General features: G+C 36.9%; 1 protein-coding gene across 1 annotated transcript in view; it reads left to right on the top strand.

Moving 5' to 3' along the window:
* gfra2a (GDNF family receptor alpha 2a) overlaps positions 1–25,316 on the top strand; it is a 61,254-nt gene that overhangs the window by 3,860 nt on the left and 32,078 nt on the right. The window contains exon 3 of the mRNA XM_079467287.1: positions 17,645–17,731. Coding sequence (XP_079323413.1) covers positions 17,645–17,731 — 87 coding nt within the window. The remainder of the gene's footprint in view (positions 1–17,644; positions 17,732–25,316) is intronic.

Below are 25,316 nucleotides of genomic sequence, written 5' to 3'. Positions count from 1 at the left end.
CTAAAGATTTTCAGCTTTAGGGGTCATCTACTTACCATAATGAATTACAGCGGTAAGCCAAAAAAGAGAAACCTTTTCCTTCTTACCATGAGCCTGCTGTACTGCGCCTCTGATGAACAACTTAATCAGTTCTCTCAATATTTAGATATTTTTTGCACCCTCAGATTCCAGATTTTCAAATATTTGTGTATCAGCCAAATAATGTCCTATCGTAATAAACCATCTTCCAATACAACAAAGCTCATCTATTCAGCTTTCCGATGATGTATAAATCTCATTTTCAAAAATTGACCCATATGTGAACAGAGGGGCCATTCAATTCCAGGATGTGTCAGTATGATGTCAACCCACAGTTAACAGAGCACACACTCACTCTGACGAACGCACAAGCACCCTCAGGTCTTAAATGCAAAATGTGACGCCACCAATTGATTTATTGAATCTTATGAATCTTAATATTACCTATTATGAACTGCATTGCAAGAAACTCAACATCTAAGTCCACGTCTGCCCTTTATACATTAGTGAACAGTCCATCGTTGAAGGTAGCATGGGTTATGTGCCTTGTGGTTTGGGAATTTTCTATATTGTGGTCCTGATCAAGCAAACCGTGTGGAGTCAAACTGATTGATTGACCTATTTTGGAGCGGTACGCCATGCCAACCCCCATGTGAACAGTGCAAACCTTATTGGCTCTACTCCCTCAACACTGTTAACAAGAGGTTATATATTGTTTATGATAAAAGTGCATGCCTTTTTGCCTTGTTAGGCACTGTTCTTGCAGACATATCACTGTATCACATTCCAATTCATATTTTACTTCGGCGAATATTTCTGTACTGTATCAAAGAATCTTTTTATAGTTTGCTTTAAACCAATTTTAGACGTAATGTGTTTATCAGTGGCTTTCTGATGTCAAATTATAATTCCTTAGATAAAGATTTCTACTGTCCCACTTCAGATATCAAAAGCTGAGCCTTTTCAATGCAAAGGCAGCTTTTCTGCTGACTTTCTCATTGTATGGATCTTATTTTTTGCCACGAATTTACATTTCCCAGCAGGATAAAGCATGCAAAACATACTGACATATACAGTTAGATGCATCACAGAGGTAGATACAGGCAATGAAACCTAAATATAATGAAACATTGTTCTGATAAATGGTATTTCACATGAGCATTTATACATCCACCTATCAGTCCAATTAGCCCTTAAAGGGACAGTTCACCCATAAATGAAAATTCTGTCATAATTTAGGCTCCTCACCCTCAAGTTGATGCATATGTGTAATGTCTTTGATCTGATGAACACAGAGAAAGACATTTTAAAGAATGTTTGTAACCAAATAGCTCTTGGCCACCATTGACTACCATTGTAAGAAAAAAATACAATGATAGTCAAAAGTGCCCCAGAACTGTTAGCTGTGCTACATTCTTCAAAATATCTTCGGTTGTGTTCATCAAAACAAAGAAATGTATAAAGCTATCAATCCCACGGGGATAGTCAATGGAGGCCAAGAACTGTTTGTTTACAACCATTATTCAAAATATCTTTCTCTGTGTTCATCAGAGCAAAGACATTGATACAAATTTGCAACAACTTGAGGGTGTGGAAATGAAATGATAACAGAAATTAAGACGTAAAGCAGAGAGAAATGAAAAAATTTGAAAATAGTTCATTTAGCAGATGCTGTACACTTCGGCACACATTAATACATAGAAGTGACGCTCTACCATATTTTGAAATATACTTTCATAAGTTAACATTTCGTTATATAGAACGTCTCTTATATATGCCATTGTTGTGTGCCGCAATGTACAGCATCGGCTAAATGTACGTTACTTTTTTAAGTCTCCTCGACCGCAAACTGGCTGGGTTCTTCCTGTGAAACGCGGAAGTCACGCATACTTATAGCCCATTCTCCACCAATACAGTATCATAACAGAAGAAATACTTATGATTTGTGATTTATGTGTGCAACAGCGAGGTAGAAATGCAATGCAGAGACATGACTTGATAGCGAACCAGTAGCCCCTATTAGATTTAATTCAAAGGCTCCAGTGTTTCAAGGCTTTGCATCCTCTGTAGGATCAAGGTGCATGTGTGCACTTCAATGGTGTCTGTAAATGGATCCCTGTTGCCATGTCCTGCAAAATCTATTCTCATATCTCTCTGTAGTTCACCACAAACACCTTGAATTTAAGAACAGGAAAGTAATGATTTCTTATAGAACAGAGAAAGCCGTTCATCTCAGTGGGCACAGTGTGCCCTAGAAGTATGTGATTTGAATACTGCCATCTTCGCTCATCTTTAAGTCAGTCGTGCAATATAAATGTCATGTGACTAATCACTCTGGAGCTGCAGTAAATGATGTCATGACAGCACTGATTTGTTATTGGCATAAAATAAACTGGCAGAAAACCGGGTAAAATATTCAAAATGCAATGTCATGCTCCTATGCCCTACAAAACATTCACTGGCAAAATATTTTCTATAACATAAATGCTATATATGTTGCTTTACAAAGAGCTGATTTTGTCTTTCATTTATAAAATGCTGTATTTTGAGTTATTTTTAATCGGCCGCTTTTACTCAGTTTACATTTTTTTGTCAGTACTATCAAACCCATGACTTTATTTTGCTATTGTAATGCTTATGCTCTACTGACTAAACTACAGAACCTCTTATTTTAGGTTTACATTTGTTTGCTTAAACAGATGGTTTCAGCGGCAACAACATAAACAAATATTATGTGGCCCAAACTTAACTTCCGGGAGACCTCTAAGAATCAATAACTGTTAAGTAGTTTTATTTTGATACATTTAATGTACAATAAAATATTTATACAAATTCAATATAACTTAAATTGTTATATTATAACCAAACACACATTGGACGTTTACTTCAGGCCAGCTGTGTGTGTCTAATGAAACGTCTATTGGTATCTTGTATTACTATAGTTACAGTTTCCTGTTCAATGATTTGAAAATGTTTGAATTTCTAGTTTGTCATGTTTTTGTTTTGCTTTGGACTTTTGTTACCTTGTAACTTTTAAAAAAATAAACTGCACCTGAGATCTCATCTCCACAACCCCTCCAGCAACCCATTTGTTAGAAAGACACAGCTACCTTTGAATGGCTGTCACTGGAGAAAGATACTTTTGCCACCAGAATGATGGCCGCACCCTTTCTTTAAGGAGACAGTATCAAGCCAAGTGGTTGCACACTTCTGGACACTGGCAGATCAAATCAGTCAGATTCAGTCGCATTTCATTTTGATCCATTGTGAAGTGAACCAGGTTTAACTTAACAGCAGGCTAATTGATTTTGACACAAGCTTCCTCAGTCACCCTACCAAAGACAAACTCTTTGTAGTAATTTTACCACGGGGAAAACTGCGAAACATTGAGCAGTAGGAATGTGAAGCTCAGGGATCTTAGTTGATACCTAAAGGCTGGAGGTTTAGTTATAAGATGCAGATGAAAAGAAGTTGAAGAGAGACCGAGATCACACTGCTGTTCTCACCAAAGCGAAGATCTTCAGAAACACAGATAGGCCTCCATGGGGCTTTGAAAAAAAAACAATACATTATCAAATAATTAAGGCAACAATGTATGAGAAAATTATTTCTGTGGCACTAGAATCGCCATACAGAATTACTAAATTATCACTGGTCCGGCTTTTTTTGGTCGGCCAAAAAGCTAGTCCCGCCCCAATGCACAACATTGATTCAGCTGGAATTCTTGTTTTAGGGAAATCTACAATAATATGTTTAATCCAATAGCCTATGAATTCAAATTTATTCTATGGATGGATGGATAAAAATCTCAAATAAAACAGGCATTACAAAATTAAAAAGGTATTTTTTGTATAACTTGATTAAAAAAGTTCTGAAAGTGCCCCACAGGCTACAATCTATCGCATGAAGAAAATATGTTTCTTTTGACTGACTTCTAGAATTCCATTAGCATGCCTCATTGAGATTTTATTTTTATCTCATTATAGTCAACTTGAACAATTTTCATTTAAATGTCTGACCCCATCTTATTCTGGTTCCCATGGATACTCCTCAATCTCTACGTATTTAATAAATACCCGAGGAGACAGTTTCTCATCTTGTAAATGAAATGCCCGTATTCTCCACTGCTCGTCTACAAAATCCGTCCCCACAGGGGACATCGCATGTCATTCTAAATTATGTTTATGAGATTTATAATCTAGTGCATTTCAAATTTCAATCTGAACGTGAAAATCGAATGATTTGCACTGTAAGGTCATTGATCTGTGAGCGGGGGAGATGAGCGAGTTAATCAAAATCAAGTTGAGGTTAGCTTTAAGGTCCTTAAGAACACCTTCAAGGTCAAGGTCAATCGAAATGTAATGGCTGGAGTGGGATCAATTCCTTAAGAGTGTCTGGTTCTCCCATTGTTACTTTACCCTATAGAAGATGTACAGTTTATATGTTGCCGTGTGGTGTTTTTTTCCATCTTGCCGTAGGCTGGCTCACTCTCTTTAGCTATGATACCAACAGCAAGCACAAAGAATCTCTCCCAAGCATCTAGCTATTAACTCTATGACTGATAGCAGCAGTCAAAGTCTATTACCTCAGTCGTCCACTTTCATAAGGACAGACTGGCCACAGGGAGGCGATAGGACGCCTCACCCCACCTGCTCTATATGTTCTCTGCTCTCTCGCATCTTACCCCTCTTTACCCCCCCAGCCCCCTTTTCCACAGCCTACTAAATCATCAACGCTGGCCCCAGGGCAGCTCAACAGCTCTACACTGCATCACACAAGAGTTTCAAAAACTGCCAGGCGGGTGGATGCACACGTACACTTCCCACATTTTCCCTAGAAACATTTTGGTGCGTGTTTGTGCATACAGCAGAGAAGAAATACGATGACAGGCCCAGCAGTTGTATCTCCTTGTGAATCCCTTTTTAACGATTTCCATTACTGCAAGTGGAGATGCAGAGAGACAATGGTGGAAGATGGATGAACCGCAAGGTGAGATGTTAAAACAGCCCGGCCACACTGCTGGGACTTGTCTAACTTTGCAGAGTAGGCAGAGGGGAAAATGCTTGGCTGCAGACTGGGGAAATCCCTCCTGCTTATGACTCTACAGAACTGCATGTATGCACCTTGTAGAACCACACAGGTATTACAATAGTGTTTTCAAATATAGACCACCAAGTGCTATGGGGTGCAACTTTTGAAATCAGGAGGCAAATGTTGATCTCTGTATTTGGGTTTTTGAGTCTGTGGTACATTTATTTAAGTTTTGGGGATTTAAGTAATATGGAAGAGCATTTAAAACTGTCAATATGCAAAACGCACTTTAATATATTGTGTTTATATTAAAGGGATAGTTCACCCCGCAAATGTCATTACAAACCTGCATGATTTTCTTTCTTCTGCTGAACACAAACGTTGGTAACCAAACAACAATGGCCTAAATTGACTTCCTTTGTATGGACAAAATACCCATTTCTTAAAATATATTCTTTTATGTTCAACAGAAGAATGAGAGGCCATTAACACGAACATAAACCGAACCTTTTTATATGTTTTGACAGTTCATTTACACAACAACAGTGTTTTGGATTGTTATCATTTGAAATGTTATCATTTCTTCAGCAAAAAGTACTGCACCACTACAACCAGCCGAGACTTAGTATTTATATACACAAACTATAAACGCACATTCACGCCAACAAAGTGTATAAAAGCGCTTTTAGCTTCAAAAAGGATATGCTCATGTGCGCAGGCAAGAAGGGTTTCTTTAAAGCACAACAATGCCATACACTGGCGTGCATAAACAGCGTTTTTGCTTGTTTTCTCAGACCCATGTATATGCAGATCGTTTTGATAACGCTGTCGTGTGTACATTAAATTTTCAACAACTTTTCTGTTTTTAGGGGAATTATCACTTTAACATGTAGTATTTTTGACTAACGTCAATAAACCTGTTCATTCTTAATACAACCAAATTACAAAAATGTTTATTGGCATTTGCTGAATCAGACAAAATAAACCTTAAATCTCACGTATATTAATAAATAAATAAGACTTATAAAATATTACGATAAAAAGTAATAAAAACTACAGTTAATATTTCATAGTCACTTAGCACTGACTGGTCTCTAAAAACTGGTTCACTCATAGATCATACAAATTTCAAGTCATATCAAGCTCATTTCGATTTAGACGTGATGAAAGTAGTACGGGAGAGTTTCCACCAGTTTAACCCATTCAGACTATCTCTAGACCAGTTTCAAACACGACAGGTGGCATTAGCCAAATAAATCGATGTGTTTTTTCAGCTGTGTTTCGCAAAATTTATGCTGGTTAGTGCTGGCCTCAGACGTCACTTCCAAGGGCCATTGGCTAAACGTTTGATGCATAAGGCATCCACCGTTTTTTTTACCCTCAACCAATAGTATTTGAAAACTAATATCAGTCTAAGTAAATAAAAGTGTACATACCATGGTATATTTAATTACCCTCTCTGATTTCTCTGGGCTTTGACTCAGACTCATCCCTCTCGGGTCTCGGTCTGGACTCGAACTCGTAACCTTTCACACATCCGTTACTGTGGGGACATTTCTGGCTTGAGTGCTGGTCCTGCAACAGAGCCATGCCATTCCCCAGCATAACTTTAGGAAAGATTGGTTAATCTAGGCCTATTTAAGCAGTCTAGCTCAGTCGCCAGCACACCACCATTCAAAACACGTCAGAAAACACTTACGAACTGTTATGTTGTTTGGGGTTTAACAGCAGCTGCGAAACAAAGTCTCATTAAGGTTCACTAATAGTGCATCCTCATGCCCTGAAAGCAAAGATGAGGTGGGAGTCTTTCTTGTTTTACCCGATAAGAATTTGTATTTCAGTTACGCCTTTGGGCACTTTCCATTTCAGAAGATCTGTCTCCTGCTGTTCAATAACCCCATTCTACCAGATGTAGTTTGAGGAACAAATGCTGCCACGACACTGGTGAACATGGTTTACAGGCAAAAGGGACAAGCAATCATGCCTGGGGGAATATAGACTCACAGGTAGAGGATTGTTTTAGCTCCATTAAACTGGAAATGGATGTGCTCTTAGCCAAGGTTGTAATGAAAGAAAAAAGCAATTATTCGGCAATATGCTGAGGACGATTCTTCATTTCACTACCCCCCATTCGAGCAAGTGATTTTTCTCCTCAGAAAAAAAAGTTTAGTAAACAAGTGGGAAATCGAGAATTTACATGCGGATTTCAAAGAAATATCGAAACACAACTGAATTATACCTGCTGGCCAGGAATTGATGTTAGCAGGTGGCCCAATCTCATTTTAAAAAGGTCTTTTTTGTTTGCTAGGCCTGTTTATGGCAGATACAACAAATCAGCTATGAATTCATTATTGTATACAGTATATATTGGGGGATACATTTGGAAGATAACATACATTTTAAAACTTGCTGTATTAAACCAAACTATTTGAATTATGGGTCTCACAGTGCTACATCTCACAGTGTAACAACTGCCTTCAGTTTTCAAGAAACTGTCATGTACAGACAAATCTGTTCTTTACTCTTTCTAAAAGGAGCTTTCAAAATCCATATTGCATTGTGTGTGTTGTTTTGGATTAAATCTTGGAAGCACTCTCAATGCTAGGTAGTTTTTTTTTCGTAGAAGGACCTAGAAACGCACAGCATTATTTAATGTTGATTTAAATACAATCGAAACAGGCTATAATATAAATATCACAAAACAATGACGGCTGAACCCATACTTGTGTATTGCTAAATTTGAACCTTATTTACCTGAAAATAACCACCATTTACTCAACATCAATTTGTTTTAAACCTGTATGAATTTCTTTGTGTCATGATTCCGCTGTCATGTCATGTTTATTCTTGGTCTTGCAGCGGAGTCATGGCATAGCCTTAGGTTTTGTGTGAGAAAGACATGTCTTTGTTTTGATTCTGACTTGCCATGTGTTTACTCGTGTCTCGTCAATGTTTCCCGCTCTTTTGTCTCGTTAACCTTCCCTGAGTGTTTCAGTACCCACACCTGCCCATTGTTATCTCCTTTGTTAGTTTTCCTATAAGATGCCCTCATGTCTATTGTCTTGTGCTCGTTCGTTGTACATGTTTTCCTGGCTTGTACCTGTTTCCATGTCGTGTTCCTGAAGATTACCTTGCGCCTTGTTTTGATGCATGTTTAGTTAGTCTTAGTTATTATAGCGTTAAGTATTTGTCTTTTGTTTTATGCCCCCTCGTGGGAAGTCTTTGTTTTCTGTTTTTGATTCGTGCCTCAGTTCAGTTTTCCCCCCATCGTGGGTGTATTATTTGTAATTTGTCTTTTATTAAAGTCTTTGTTAAACCTCATCGTCGCTGCCTGCAATTGGGTTCTTCCCCTAACCAAACCGTGACACTTTGTTTTATTGAACACAAATTGTTGAATTCACCATTGTGGAAAACCAAACAATTTGGGGGCACTATTGACTACCTTTGTAGATATTTATGGTTGCCAATAGTGGCCCAGAACTGTTTGGCTACAAACATTCATCCAAATATATTTGTGTTCAGCAGTAAAAAGAAATGTATTAAGGCTGAGTAAATGATTACAGAAATATCATTTTTGGGACTATCCTGTTGATAGTGCTAAATATATCTATAGTAAACATGGCTTAAAGGAAAGATGAGAGAATATACAACAGAAGACATTGAGGACATTTAGGATTTTATTGAATCCCGGAACCTAACACACAGTTATTACATACCGCAAACCAACATTTTATTTATTAAGTTTTTTATTATTGCTACATAAAACAATATTATAGACATTAATACCATAATCAAATACCATCAATTTAGTATATTGTGTTGTTTTTCTAAAGACAGGTCTACAATCCTACTGAATGCATTTGGATTTACAATAGACACACTGCAGGTAAACCCAGAGGTCAGACAGATTATTTCCCAACTGTAAATTAATCTTGTTGGAACAAAATATGACTATAAAATCATGCAGGAGGAGCGTCCCAGTGAAATGAAATTAACTTGAACATGTCAGCCACACGAAGACTGATTACTCTACTGACCCCTCTCACAAATCTCTCATTTGCCTCAATTTACTGCCAATAGAAAAATGGACAACGGGATTTCAAATGAATCTATACGGCTGTGGACGAGTGTATGGACTCCTGTGCTGAAGGGGTAACTGATCGATCTAAAATGTATAATTCAATGTCATTTGAATAATTGATTTTTAGAGAATGAACAGAGGCAATGGATATTAATCAAAACCTGAAAAAATTGGTGCATTTAATTTGATTATTTTTTTAGTTTATTATATATACTCTCTTCTAAAGCATATACAGGTGCTGATAATATAACTAGAATATCATCAAAAAGTTGATTTATTCCACTAATCCCATTCAAAGTGAAATTTATATATTATATTCATTCATTACACACAGACTGATATATTTCAAATGTTTATTTCTTTTAATTTTGATTATTATTACCGACAACTAAGGAAAATCCCAATTTCAGTATCTCAGATTATTATAATATTGTGAAAAGGTTAAATATTGAAGACACCTGGTGCCAAACTCTTATCATATAATTAACTCAAAACATCTGCAAAGCCTTTAAATGGGCTCTCAGTCTAGTTCTGTAGGCTACACAATCATGGGGAAGACTGCTGACTTGACAGTTGTCCAAGAGATGACCATTGACACCTTGCACTTCTTGGGCAAGACACAAAAGGTCATTGCAAAAGAGGCTGGCGGTTCACAGAGCTCTCTGTCCAAGCACATTAATAGAGAAGCGAAGGGAAGGAAAAGATCTGGTAGAAAAAAAGTGTACAAGCAATAGGGATAACCGCACCCTGGAGAGGATTGTGAAACAAAACCCATTCAAAAATGTGGGGGAGATTCACAAAGAGTGGACTGCAGCTTGAGTCAGTGCTTCAAGAACCACTACGCACAGATGTATGCAAGACATGGGTTTCAGCTGTCGCATCTATGGGCTATTGTGAAGAGGAAGATGCGATATGCCAGACCCAACAATGCAGAAGTGCTGAAGGCCACTATCAGAGCAACCTGGGCTCTCATAACACCTGAGCAGTGCCACAGACTGATCGACTCCATGACACGCCGCATTGCTGCAGTTATTCAGGCAAAAGGAGCCCCAACTCAGTATTGAGTGCTGTACATGCTCATACTCTTTTCAGTTGGCCAAGATTTCAAAAAATCCTTTCTTTGTATGGGTCTGAAGTAATATTCAAATATTCAGAGATACTGAATTTGGGATTTTCCTTAGTTGTCAGTTATAATCATCCAAATTAAAAGATCATTTGAAATATGTAAATCTGTGTGTATGAATATAATGAATATAATATACACGGTTCAATTTTTAAATGGAATTAGTGAAAGAAAGAAACTTTTTGATGATATTCTAATTATATGACCAGCACCTGTACTCATGGTTTAGAACTATGGAGTGCAGCAATATCACAATGGCTATTAAAAATTATTTTACCATATTTTGATGCATGTCTTGAGTGCACATACTGTGTTTGTTGAAGCAGAAGGGTTGTGGCTCTATTGTTCTTCAAAGACCTCTATGATCTTCACTCCTAATTACCATCTTGCTTTCCCAAGAGATGTCTTAGGTGAGGTGGCTAAGTGCCTTTGATAACTAATGTACAGATCTAGGTGACACAATGGGCATTAAAGCAAATGTGAGGTTTATTTGGTCGTCTCGCAGGACATTTTTAATGACTGTGTTAATAGGTTTCAAAGTTTTATGTAAGCAATTTAGTCAAAATTTACTCATACCCACTCACCCAGAGAAGAGTCTCTCTCTCGTGATGGTTACATTTTCACCAAATTTACTATTTTTTTTGTGTCAATATCTTATGTTTTTTATATATTCCTGTCCTATACAGTATGTCATACTATATGTAAGTAAGTTGCATTTTATTATTTGCATATCATCCATTTCTGGAGTTCTTGATTCTGATTGGCTAGTCCCTAATTCCCTGTCAACTTCTCAAAAGTAACACATGGGTTGTGTCTCAATCAGGTCCTTTGTTCAGTTGTCACTGATGAGGGAGTTGGTCATTTCAAGCTATTTTTAGCTATCCTTCTCCAAAGTGAAAGTGAAAGTGACGTATTTGTCAATTATGGTGACCCATAACCGAAATGTGCCCTCTGCATTTAACCCATCCTGTGAGTAGTGAACACACGCACTTGCAAGTCATGAACACACACACCAGGAGCAGTGGGCAGCTTTCACTGCAGCGCCCGGGGAGCAAACGGGTGCCTTGCTCAAGGGCACGTCAATTACTACCTGCTGGCCCTGAGATTCGAACCGGTGACCGTCTGGTTATGAGTCCGACTCTCTTACCACCAGGCCACAACTGCCCCAAAGTAAGGTTTTATCAGATTTAGTTGGAAATCTGTGGACAATTCTTCACCGAGCAAACCACACACATACACAGCTTATTTTAAAGTAAGGATCTTTGCAAGAATCCTAACAGGATGTTGCTAAAATAAACTATTGGACGTGGTGGATTAAATCACGACCTGTTTCTGTATCCAATGTCTATTTGGAACAGGATCAAAGACCTCGTTCAGTTAGGTTGATATTGAATGACTTGGCCGATACTCAGGCATTAGGGCTTGCTTTGCTTGAATTACTTGCTTCCTGCTGACCTAATGGAGCATTAACAGGATACCTGGGGCTTATTAGACTGTTTGTGTCCCAAACATCAATGAGATAAACAAAGGTGGTGGTGACAACATTAAACAGGCATGTCTTCATGTTGGGACAGAGCTATGCACTGCTATTTTGAGTAAGGGATAACTTCATTCTTATCAGCATGAAGGTAAAATAAAATATGATATATCAGATCTTACAACATGTAAATATAGGTAGGCTCAAATCTGCCATCAAGGGTTTTTAGAAGACATGACGTTATATGCAACATTTTATGGAGATGTTGCGGAGGTCACATATTTTGAATGTCTAAAGTCATCCTTAATTCAGGTCTTTCACAAACAATTATGCCAAAGCAATTACCCAGCATGCATCAGTAGAGCGTACCACATTATTTAGCTGTAGATTGGGAGCTCTGCTGTCTTTACAGTTAAAAAAACTCTGTATTTTATCTACTGACTACACACCAGAATTACCCCTCAGCTAAAGCATGACTTCAAATGTTCGTTTCTGTGACAACTCTTTCAACAGAACAGCCAGTTCTTGAGCTTACATCTGCTTTTTTACTGCATTCATCGATTATGTGTTTATTTTTCACAGTGAACACACAGCGTAGTGTAAAGTAGATTTTATATATTCATCTTGTCATGATATCTGGACTTTTTTGTGGCTTACATGTCCTGTTGTGAAGCAGCAAATGACAAAACAGCAAAATGAAACATGATTATATTATAGCCCCTACCTGTGTGTCTGAATTTACTTATGAAATATGGAGGTGTACTAAAGTCAGAACTCACAGACTTTTCTTTTTATTAAAGTTATAGTTCACCCAAAAATGGAAATGTTGTCATCATTTACTCATCCTCATGTCATTTCAAACCTGTATGAATTTCTTTCTTCTGAAAGAAACAAAAGATACTTTGAACCGAACAATGGCGCTACCCATTCACAATGGGTACCGCAGTTGTTTGCTTAGCTACATTCTTCAAAATATTTTCTATTTTTGTTCTGCAGTGTAAGGAAAGTCATACAGGTTTGAAATGACAAGAGAGTGAGTAAATTATGACAAAATTCTCCTTTTTGGGTGAACAATCCCTTTAAGACGCAACATTTTTGCAGCAATGTTGTTAAAACCAATCCATTTTTATTAAATACTTAAATTGAATACATTCATTTAAATAAATAAATAGAATCTTGACTATAAAAAATCTACACAAAGTATATATATAGGATAAAATTAGCTTTTATACAAAATATCACCATACTTGTCACACCAATGGTCAATTTAGGGAACCACCACTCACTTCGGTAAACATTATAAGACACTTTAAATAATTATGGTCTCTCTATAGCAAAAATCCGCTGGTATAGACGACAAGTACATGTCATCTAATTTTCTGAGATGTTCTGGGGTGATACTGTGAAAGTATTGAGCAGGTCGCCACCTCACACTACAGAGAGGCATTGAGTGTTCTCCAAAGAACGCCATCAGACAACATGTGTCCGTTCAGCTGTCACCTCACAACTCCTAAGCTAATTCACCCTGACAAAAATAGACAGACACAAAACGCAGACAAAGAGACAGAACCCAAGAAAGCGCGAAAGGGGAGAGAGACACAAGGGGGAAAGGAGAGAGCCAGACTCCCTGTGGACTCGGGTAATAAGCTGTCTCTTCAAATGACCATCAGAGTTCACTTCACATTGCGATGATTGCAGGTGAGGGAAGAGCCAGTGAAAGATGGAGCTCTTATTCAGATTGAAATGTCACAAGGAAAGGACGTATGCAAATTTAAATGTAGTAAGTGCTACTTAAAACGGGTTCACACTGCGCTCTGTATTATGAAGTTCAAACATAACCGTTCAATCAAAACACAGAGCAAAATAAAGATAATGACACTTCCTCCTGCTGTTTTCAGAAGTGCTATAGTTATGATTCGGGTACCTGACACGTGTCGGACCAAACGACACCAGTGATCCTAGTCAACTCAGAATGTCTGTTATAGTTCAACTAAATCGCCTAACTGGACTTTATTTAAGTGGACTTTGATTTAGAAATGTAGGAAAAAAATAGAATTTTAATTATGTATTAGTAAATGCTGAAATGAACATTTGTTTTTATTTTTGTATAATAATTGTTCATTGTTAGGTCATGTTAGCTAATGCTAATGTTAACTTGTTAACAAATACAACCTCATCGTAAAGTGTTAACCTTATATTAAACTAAAACAACACAATTGGTGCTCTTTAACCGATCTGATCTCAAGGGATTTCATAACTATTCTACGAGTTGGCAAAATCATGTAAATCTGGACGATGTGAATCCTACAAATAGAAAAAGCATCCTCATTCCATTCCAAATCTGCAAAACTTTTGTTCTTTTATAGAAGACAAAAAGAGACATTTTGAGGAAATTGTACCGGTGTCTCTTTTCCATACAGTCACAATAAATGAGCATTTAAGCTTAGAAAGGATCATAAAGTAGTGTACTGTATATAGCTTCTTTAATATATTTGTGTACAGTGAGTCACTGAGTCATTAGTCACTGATAATCTCTAGTGAGCTGTTAACCGCTCCAAGTAAAGTCAATGAGAACATCACAAGCAGATTCATTCATATTATTTAACTGGGTCAACCAATCAATTAAAAGAATGTAGAACAGACATTGCTACCCTTGCCACCCTGATATCACTGGAATTCGTAACTATTTTGGAAGTTTTTTTTTTGTATAAATTCCCATGTTGAGAATCGTACAAAAATGTAAGATTACTAGAAAAAAAACAATTGTGAAACACTAACGTCACTGGCGCAAAAGCAACTCGTACTAAAATGTACGCATGAAATCGTACGTATCCATACTGATAAGCCAAAACTAACCATATGGTAAAATATTTACGGTTCTGCCGTGAGATTGTGTTGAGCTGTCACATATATGAAAAAATGTTGATAGAATATATACAGTGCAATGTTCAGTTTTGGTATAATAATGAATGTCTTGCAGATTCTTTCCAACTGTAGGAACTCCATGGCCTCTGGTCAGCAGGTGGAGTGATGCTTAATATGCACTTTTCCGTGTTAGTAGTTTGATGCGAATTAGGGAGTTAGGGACCGTCTGACATACGGCATCTTCCATCAAATCTCTACACGTTCACGCGGTCCTGGCCTATGCCGTCTAACACAGATACATCAGTGTAGCTCACAGATCCTTTATCCAAAGTGACAGTGGAGTTCACTGTATGCTAAAATAAGACTGACACTCCTTAAAAAACCCTAACAGAAATGAGCAGTTGAGTGCGAGGTGCAGGGGTGTAAATCACACAGAGTGATTGTTTAAGCTTGAATACAGAACTACCAAGAAATGAAGGGAGCATTAACGCCACCGTCTTATTTTATTTTTCACTTGCGCAAGATTCACACACTCATTGCTCTACATTTATTGTACATTACATTTATGCACTTGGCAGATGCTTTTATCCAAAGTGCATTCACGCTGGCAATTTATAACAGTCATCCTCAATAGGCGAACCGCGGTCCGGTTCCGGACCGCCAGACATAGCCTAATAAACCATTTCAACTTTTGACTACTTTGGTTGATTAAATTGAGCCGCATGTCTTGACATCGGAAATCACATCCAGGAACATTTATGTTTTTTTTATTTTGCCGCTATATCCTCTTATATCTTTATTTAGCGTCAAACACGCTTCACTTTATCCCTTTCCGCTCCGCAAGCTGCTTCTCTCCCGCGAAAGACGCACCGCATTGACAGCATCAAACACATGCTTATTTTAACAACACTAGTGCAGACACGCGGAGCAGGTAAATGGACACACAACAGAAAACAAATTGCAGCCAATATTAAAATATTTGTATCCATCATTCTTTTTATGAATGTAAAAATGCCTCCAACCTTACAACCAGATTTGTGATATTTTATTAACCGTAACGTTTCATCTACATTTAGCAGTAGCCTTATTAGCCAGCATGTAAACGTTTGTGACCCTATGAAAACCCAGGCTAACATCTCGTAATCGAATTGATTATTATAACAAGCATCAAAGATAAATTTCAAGCAATTTCACTACGATTATTCAGTCAATATTGAAGATAATGTTATATTTTCACAGAATGTTCTGTAGGATGATTTTATGAAATACGTTTGCTGGGTTTTCACAAGCAGGTTCACATTTTGTAATGAACAACATTTTAACTGGGAAATTATTTAAAGATAGAAGTAGTTCTGGTATGAAAGTGAAAAGGTGACAATGGCATGGAAAGGCTAATTTAGTTAGTAACTCTGTTTTGTGTTTATAATTTTAATTTTTATATAGCATTATAATTGATACAGTACATTTGCTGTTTGCATGTTGTCAGTAGTTTTTTATTTACAAATATTAATTATCAGACTTCTAAAGAAAGGGCACATACTTAAACCACAGAGCCTATGCATAGGCTACATATATCAAAATATAAAATAAATGGCCTGATAAAAGATCATATCTTTTATACAGTACATCCAACTGGGCTAAATTGATTAGATATTTATTTATTAAAAAAAACATCAGTTTGGAAGACAATATAAAGACCGGACTTTAATTGAATACCCCTGATTTATAAGCACATGCAATACATATGCTGTTTTGTTATGGTTTAGTCTAGTGGTAGGCAACCCAATTTACATGTACAGTATCTTAATGCAGATTTGTATTAATCTCATCTCATATTCTGTCTAACATTCAGGACTATTTTCCGCCATTGTGTTTGGTGGACACAGTGTCATAGCATCTGGGTATGCAGGTGCATATGGGCCTGGGGGATTGGTGCCCCGAATCCAAGTTCTATTCATGGCTGTACAATACTGTAGAAAACGATTAGATTACTGATCTCAGATCTGGTCTACCTATGGACATATGTGAGTGGGTCCTTCCCCAGAACAAAATGTGTGTAAGTGTGTAAAAAAAACGACGCCACTTTCCCAGCACTAGGGATTAACAAGCAGTTCTGATGCTTATTATGAATGCAAGTTCGAATCCATCTATTGCCAACCAACTCTTTTTAACATCACATATCAGATCACACAGGCATTTATTTTCAACAAAATTAAGAAAATATTTGAAAATGTTATAATAATCACAAGGTTAGGGGTAATATGGAGGACTTTATTGGCCCTTTTAGTTGGCATCCATTTAATAATTTTAACACATATAATTATGTGCAGTCTAGTATTTTTGAATTTACTTGTATTCCGTGGTGTCGAAACGATATTAAGTTAAATTTATATGGACTCTGAGCTATGAGCTCATCAATGTCAATCTGAGGCGGCCAAACATATGTAGGAAGGTGAGGATTACTGTCCAATCCATTTGCTATTGACAGAAACAGAGGTTGAAAGAGTGAAGGAGCCAGTGGGATTTAAGTTGCTAAATGTTTAATGTTTGACAACTTTATTATAATATAAATGTTAGGGACGTTCACAAATAGCATGACGCTGGCTGTGTCACTTTCTTCCTCTTTCTGGCGCTTGGTAGTTTGCACCAGAGTAAACAACCGATTTTTTATAATGTGCAACGGGGTTGCTAACGGATGGATGGGGCTTGGTAAAACATTCTTGCATATGGGCCGGGACCTGACTTGCTACGCCACTGGGTGGACATACCAGAGTTACACGACGTTTAACAAAATAGAGACTTGTCAGAGTTGGTATAGCCTTAACCAAACCATTGCTGACAATCCCTTCTCTATATATTTATGTCTGGTGTCTCTTTTTTTGTGTAAGCATACTATAACAAGCGTTGCAACCGTAATATTTAAAATCTCTTTCATGACAGATTATTTTATGGGACTGGTTAGAGCCACTCAAACAAGTAAATATAAAACAGTAGAAAGTCATTGCTAACCAGTATCTTAAATTCTAATGATATTTTTTTCCTTTCTTAGGCGAAGACTTTTACGAGCCATCTCCTTATGAACCAATGATGCCTCATCGCCAGTCAGATGCATTTCGCCTGGCGTCAATCACCTCAGGTAAAAATATATTTTTTGTTTTCAATGCATTATGTATCATGTTTAGAAATGTGTGTAATTTATATGTATATATGCATATGGGTCGATGACATATACCGACCACCCATCATGTGCTGCGACCAATAATACTGTATAAATAATTTAATCAAACTAAAACTAAAATACATTATTATATACTATTAAAATGTTATATATAATATAAATCTCTGATACATTATGCGGTAAATTATTTTTAAAACATTTATATCAGTTGTATGTGATTTTAAGGAAATGCAAATAGTTTGTGTTTAACTTTAAATACTATTACTTAATACAAATGTAACTTTAAGTAGGCCTACTAAAGTGTACACCACATTTTTTATATTTGTATAACTGCGACAGATATTATAATTTATTTTGTATTTAAAATTAGCATGTCGAAAATCCTTATATGTCACTGATTCTTATATTTATGTATTGACTATACTGGAATGGACTGTACATGGTTGGCTGTACATTAGTTTCTTTAAAATTCAGTTTTTATATTTAATCCAAACAGCAATGCATTTTACTTTGTTATCTTACAGTGTGACACATACAGACCAGTTAAAAGTTTCTGGTTGCGTCTTGCTATTTTTTTATCACCAGCCATACAATATTGAAAGAGGAATGAAAATGAATGAGACCTTTTCTCTTCTCGACTAAAAGGAACAAAGAAAGTGATAGTTTCAGTGAAACAAAACCACTTCTAGGTATCTCTCACTTCGGCATGAGTTAAGTTGAATGTTTAATTCACCGAAAGCAGTCATTATAGACAGAAGAGGAAAGAAATATTGCCTCCAATCCATTATCAGACTCTCGCAGAGCCATTTTTATTCAAATCTGAAAAATAGCCGGGGAATGACAAATTTCATGCATACTACAGGAAATAGTGTATTCAACAGGGTTGCCAGATCCATCTTCTTGGCAATTTGCTGTATAATACCATTTTTGTGTTTTCAAAGGCATGCTGTGAGTGAAAGCTGATGTTTGGAGTATATTTGCTTTTTTCTTTACGTAAAATAAACAGGACAGCTAGAGAATGTGAAAACAGCCTCCATTATAGGATAGTGTAAATTCAGCACGACGTTAGTGCATTTTTGTAAGATTACAGCAAGAGCTGGGAACTGCTTTAGTGCACTTTCATTTCTTTTGCTATATCTCTTCTTTTTAAGGGAGAACGCGTCTCACTCAACCACATTAAGTTAATCTTTAATCTAACCAAGAGTCTTTCCCACAATTCAGCTCCTCTTTATTCCTCAATTAATCTTTTAAAATGCCTGCAAAATAAGGAGCCCTGACTAATCTCTCATCGCATCTCACTCGCAGTCGCAACCTTCACAGATTGCGATGACATTTCTTGATTTGATGTGACAGCCCAAGTCATTATTCTAGATTCTAGATGTCTGGTCATTTGCTACAGAGAGTGTGAAGAACAAGTGGACCGCAGCACTAATACTGACATATTGAGGGTAAAGCCGGCAGACCCTCGCGGCCCAGATCAGCTCCCTGGCAGGAATCTCTCCCGATCTGGAAGTGGAATGACCCTGTGTGCCGCATTCAAGACACGGCAGCATTAATTGTGTTCCCTTAGCGCTCCGGTTGCCGTGTTACACAACCCAGTGCTCATCCATCACTGGAACCAACAGTGTGTGTGGCTAACATTTCATTGCGGTCAGTAATTGGATAGTGATATTAGTTGTGTGCTGTAATTAAGTGCAAAATAAAACAGGAAGTTTGGAGGATCGCAGGCATCTTTTGCAACCGATCCACTTAATTTGTGGGTGCGCTTTAGTGAATTTACATAATTCCTTTAATGAATCAGGAACTTAAACAACACAGAAAACATGTTAAGATCTGCCGTATCAGCATGTGCGGTACATTTCTATTTAATTCCTAAAATAGTATCTAAAAAAGTAGAGACAAAAACATGCATTTTAAATCTCGGGGATTTGGGGATTAAGATGATCCTTTCAAGATTTGTGGATCATGTGTAGAAAACTTGTCCATTGTTTGTGTTAAAGGAAAATGAAAAAAAAGTTGTTTCAAACCTGTTTTAGTTTTGTTATTCTGCTGAACACCAAGATATATATTTGCAAGAATGTGGGAAACTAAAAGGTTCTGGGGCACCATTAACCATAGTAGTTTTTTCTTACTATGGGAGTCTATAGTGCCCCTGAACTGTTTGGTTACTGATTGGCTACCTATGGAGGATAGATTCAAAAAATTTGGGTGAACTATGACTTTAATGGCCTAATAACCATATGCTTAAGCCAAACAAACCCTGGCATGAGATTACTGTTAAATGATTCAGATGACATACTCTACGGCTCCCATGATGCCATGAATTACAGTTGTCACGTTCCCTTGCTTAGGCAATGCTATGTAGTTATGTTCTCACTCTGTGTTCAGTTTGATAGAGATAGTCCGGGTGAGAAATATTCGCCTGCCTGAAATATGACACATCTTTTTGTTATATGACATAAGACTTTTTCATGGGTCATTTCAGGTCCTTCTGAAGACTCTATTAACAGGAGAATCTGCTCTCGCCCTCGTTCACTTTCTTTTTCATTTCTTTTGACAAATCCCTCAAGCCCGGCGAGCAGAAAAGCTCTCCAAAAGAATAAGCCATCGTCCTTTTTCATCATTTTTAAAAACAATGTAGCGAGTTGAGGAATATAAATGAGATTAAACCTTTCGGGCGCTGTGGTCTTTGAAAAACCATCTGTTCTTTTCTCCCCTCTCATTTTTTTCGGAATATAAAATAGGAATCTTGGCATTTATATGAACATTTTGATTGTTGTTTATGGAGAGGGAAAAGTAGTTTAGAGGTGAAAGTGTTATAGCTGAATGAAGGTATTGAATGCAACAGTACTACTGTATAAGATATTATATTTCTTTATGATTTTGCATAGCAGACATTACATGTACATATATTCCCGTATCTAGACAACAGCATAACAACATAAGCAAAAGTGGCCCAAACTTAACTTCCGGTAAACGTAGTGCACAGCGGTCAGTATAAGAAACCACATTTAGCTTGCATAATCAAATCCCACGTGTGTTTTAACTTCACGTTGAATTTAACCATTTCATTTTTTTCCCATTAAATCCCCTTTGAGAAAGAAAATTCTTCTATATGAAAAATCTGTACACTTTCAGTACGACACATCAACATCCATTTTTCTAACATCGACTAATAGTAGTCACCAGATTTACAGTACCTCCCGATCAAATCGATCGTGCCAATAAAACAGAGTACAGACTGACAGTTTGAGCGATGGCGGTCCCTTTCATAAACATACCTCGCGCTTAGCATCTCAGCAGACTATGTTGATTTTCTCCTCTCTGCTATAGAGGTCCACTCCTATATTCATGGCCAGCCATTACTGTCACAACAGGCCAAAGAAGGAAGGAAGATAATAACAGTGAAAGTAATAAAAGCACGGGTTTATGAGTTTTCCTCTCATATTCAGAACACGCGGCACATTCATGCACACATGCACGTGCACGGAAACCCATAAACAAAAACCCACGCAAATACACACCCATGTTTGCACAACAGGCACACTGGTAAGAAGGGCAATAAAGAGGTGAGATTGACTCTCGGTGATTTTTTATTTTATGATAATGTGTTTTAGCTCATGCACAATGGATGACATAAACAAGACATATTGACATCTGTCTGTAAAGTCATAATAAATGAGATGAGTTATGCAGTTTAACCATCAAATACCTTAATGTTTGTGATGCAATGTCCCTATATTCTGTATTCGTGGTGTATTCGGGTGTGTTTGCCAGTTAGGCTAAACCCTTGGGGGGGATGGGGTGTTTGAGATGCTGGGGATGAAGTTATAGCTACATGCAGTGATGTTCTGAGACAGCATGCAGAGCCAAAGATAGCAGTAAGTCCTTCTCACCTTCACTGCAAGCTTTCTATGAACTTCTGACTGAAGACAGCCGAATAAGCCGAATACAAATATTCCTGAAGCTCAGTTGAGGGAGCTTTGTGCTGGCAGTGCCAAGGTCATGGTTTTGATTCCCAGGGAACACACAAACTGATTAAACATATCCCTTAAATGTACTTGAAAGTTGCTTTGTGTAAAAGTGTCTGCCAAAAATCCTGAAAATAGTTTAATAAAAAGTTTTCAAACATTTATTTTCATTTTATCATGCCGCCCTTAAACATGCTCAAACTCTAGCACACATTTACACAATGGTGTGCTTGTAAATGAAAACCGTTAATCCTTTTATGTATTACACTTTGAGGAAATTGTAATTGTAAATGTTGGAACACTCATATGTCGCTACGGAAAATTGAATTTTATGAGAATATAAAAGTTCTGAGAAAGTTGTGCAGATTTTAGAGGGTAAAACGCAACCATCATCTATTGAGACCAATTGACTTTGTGCTCCCCCTGAAGCCTCCTCATTCCCTCTCAATAAATCTTTTCTTCAAAGGAAAAAGACTGCTTTAGTCAACACGACGATCTTCTCTCTTATTCCAGATTTTATATATATTAGCTGTAAAAGCATATTTGAAATGTATACTTCACCGCTGCCTCTACGCCTCTTCAAGGGAGAAATGTAATGAGACTTTGTTTAACATGTGCCGTCCTTGTCAGCAGGGAATAACATATCGTTGCCGTTATACAAACAAATGGGTTAGAGCCACCGATTAATAAAGCAACAGCAACATGGTGAACATTTTTTTCGTATTTGTTGTGTAAGAGGTTATACTTAAAATGAGATGTTCCTAATCATATCAGCCATAACAGCATGACATTTTTCAGTTTACATTGTTTTATGAAGTGAAAACCTATGCTGGACCTGTCAGTAAACAGTAAATTTGCTAATATTGACACTATTGTAATTACAATTTTGAGATAATTCTGAGTTTTCAAGTCAAGTCATCTCTAAGGAGGGTGCAGTTAAATGGTTAAAATTAATATTATATACAGGTGCCTTACTAGCACTTTCCATTTGGAAAATCAGTATCCATTTATCATTTGTGTATGCCAAACACACATTAAATCTGCAAGCTCTGACTAGCTAAATAGCACAGTAATATGTGTAATATTATTTTAGAGAAATAGTATCTCTAGTACAGAACAAAGGCAATAAACAAAACAATAAAAATGCATTACATGTTCAATTCCAAAGGCCAAAAAAGGGGGCGAACAAGGGTGGTCATTAAAAATACATTATGACCTTCTTTGGCTCAAGATCATTTACTTACAATCTATGGCCCTCAAATAAATGGTACGATATGACCCCTCTTTTGTAAAACAGATCGAAAATTTCTCTCTGTCCGTCGTTCCCAAACAAGGGTTGTGATAGAAAGAAATAATGAGGAATGAGAAGAAAGCTTTCCATTTTTCTTACAGACAGCAAAAGCTAAAGACTTTCTAACAAGCCCATGCACCACAGAGAAGATCCCATCTAAACTGTGGCCCTTCTTTTGCAATCAACAGTCAGTGCCAAGAGCTGTGAATAAGCCGGACTGAACCTGCTGTCCCTTTAGCTGCCTACAACACAGATCTACTCATTATTCACACATTATGGATCCGTGAATGGTCAGAATAGTAGGTATGCTTAGGACTATTCGCACATTAAATAAACCCATGTGCATAATAAACTCCAATTCATCACAATATAGTGGTTAGCAGAGATAAATTGTGACCTTTGAGCTATTATCTGGGTACTTTGGGTTCCAATTCCTACACCAATTACATGGTACCCTGTAGCATTCTTGCTGAGAAATAAGATAACAAAATGATTCTTTTTTGTGGTCACTTTTACTTTTTTTATCGTAATGTTGAGGTTTGTGACTTAAATGAGGCTCTGTGTGTCAACACACAGCCCTGATGTCATAATGTATCCCATCTGTAGCACTAATTTAAATGTAAGATTATATTATATTAAGAACAGGGTGGAAATTCTGTATGAATCTGTATGATGTGAATCACACTAAAACATAATAAAAATAAAAAATGTTTTTAAATTGATTTTAAACCACTTCGTATGATGTAAACAACGTTGGGTCAACACCCAATGCAGATGATACTCAGCTATATATCTCATCAAGACCAGATGATTCCTCCCGGCTATCCAAATTGGCAGAGTGCATTGAAGATATACAACATTGGATCACCTGTAATTTCCTTCTTTTAAATTCTAATTAAACAGAAATATCACTTATCGGACCAAAGACACGCAAACCAAATATTTCTGATTATAAACTGCAAGTTGAATGATGTACTGTTACTCCAACAAATACAGTAAAATATCTAGGCGTTATATTAGACAGCAACCTGTCATTTCGAAATCACATCTCAAATGTCACAAAAACAGCCTTTTTCCACCTAAGAAATGTTGCCAAGTTACAAAATATTCTGTGTGTTGCTGACGCGGAGAAGCTTATTCATGCATTTATGACCTCAAGACCTGACTGCTGTAATGCGCTACTTAGTGGTTGTCCTGCATCATTAATAAACAAACTACAGTTAGTTCAGAACGCAGCTGCCAGAGTTCTAACCAGGTCCAGAAAACACCATCACATAACCACAATGTTATCAACCCTTCACTGGCTACCCATTAAGTATCGTATTGACTTTAAAGTTCTTTTAATCACTTATAAAGCCTTAAAGGGTTTAGCCCCTACCTACCTAACAGAGCTTCTATCACACTACAACCCATCACGCTCTACTTTTGATAATACCTAGAATAACTAAATCCACCAAAGGGGGTCGAGCTTTCTCATACGTAGCACCTAAACTCTGGAATTATTCGAGGATCAGACACACTCGCCCAATTTAAATCTAGATTAAAGACACATCTTTTCAGCCGAGCATTCACTTAATGCAAAACATGCTAAATAAACCACCAGGAGATGCTGACATTAGATATTATTTACTAGAATAATTTGATTTATTATATAAAACACCATGTAGTGTGTTTTACCCTTTCTTGGGTTTTTCGTTTTTCCCCTGTAAAGCTGCTTTGGAACAATGCAAATTGTGAAAAGCGCTATATAAATAAAATTGAATTGAATTGAATTGAACTGTTCCATAATAACTTCCTTTTTAACTACACAAACATTTGAACAAAATACAAACACAGAATATTTACAACCGATAAAAAATGTTAGACACATATAATTAAGACTTAATTGTATATGCAAGTTTGAAAAAGTAATAAACATAAATAAATCAAAACGGGAACTGGAAGTGCTTCTGAACCAGTGTTAACATCTTGCGAAGTGGTCTATAGAAAACAAAAGCAAGCATGAAGGTCCACCGCCAACCCGCCCCTAATAACATCATAGGGGCGAACACATATGGAAAAACGTTCAAATAAGATTGTACAAATTCATATGAGTGATTTACTACAATCTAAAATACTTGAAATACAATCTAAAAATACAAAATGTGTTGAGAGATTATGTTGGTTGTTGTTAGATTATCATAAGAAGTTATTTATTTGTCAGTTGCTTTGATAAAAGCATCTGCTAAATGCGTAAATCTAAATGAAATATGAAAACTAAGAACACAAGAAACATCAGCAA

This window comes from Barbatula barbatula, assembly GCF_947034865.1.
Source record: "Barbatula barbatula genome assembly, chromosome: 11".
NCBI lineage: Eukaryota > Metazoa > Chordata > Actinopteri > Cypriniformes > Nemacheilidae > Barbatula > Barbatula barbatula.
This window is presented reverse-complemented; position numbering and strand designations above follow the sequence as displayed.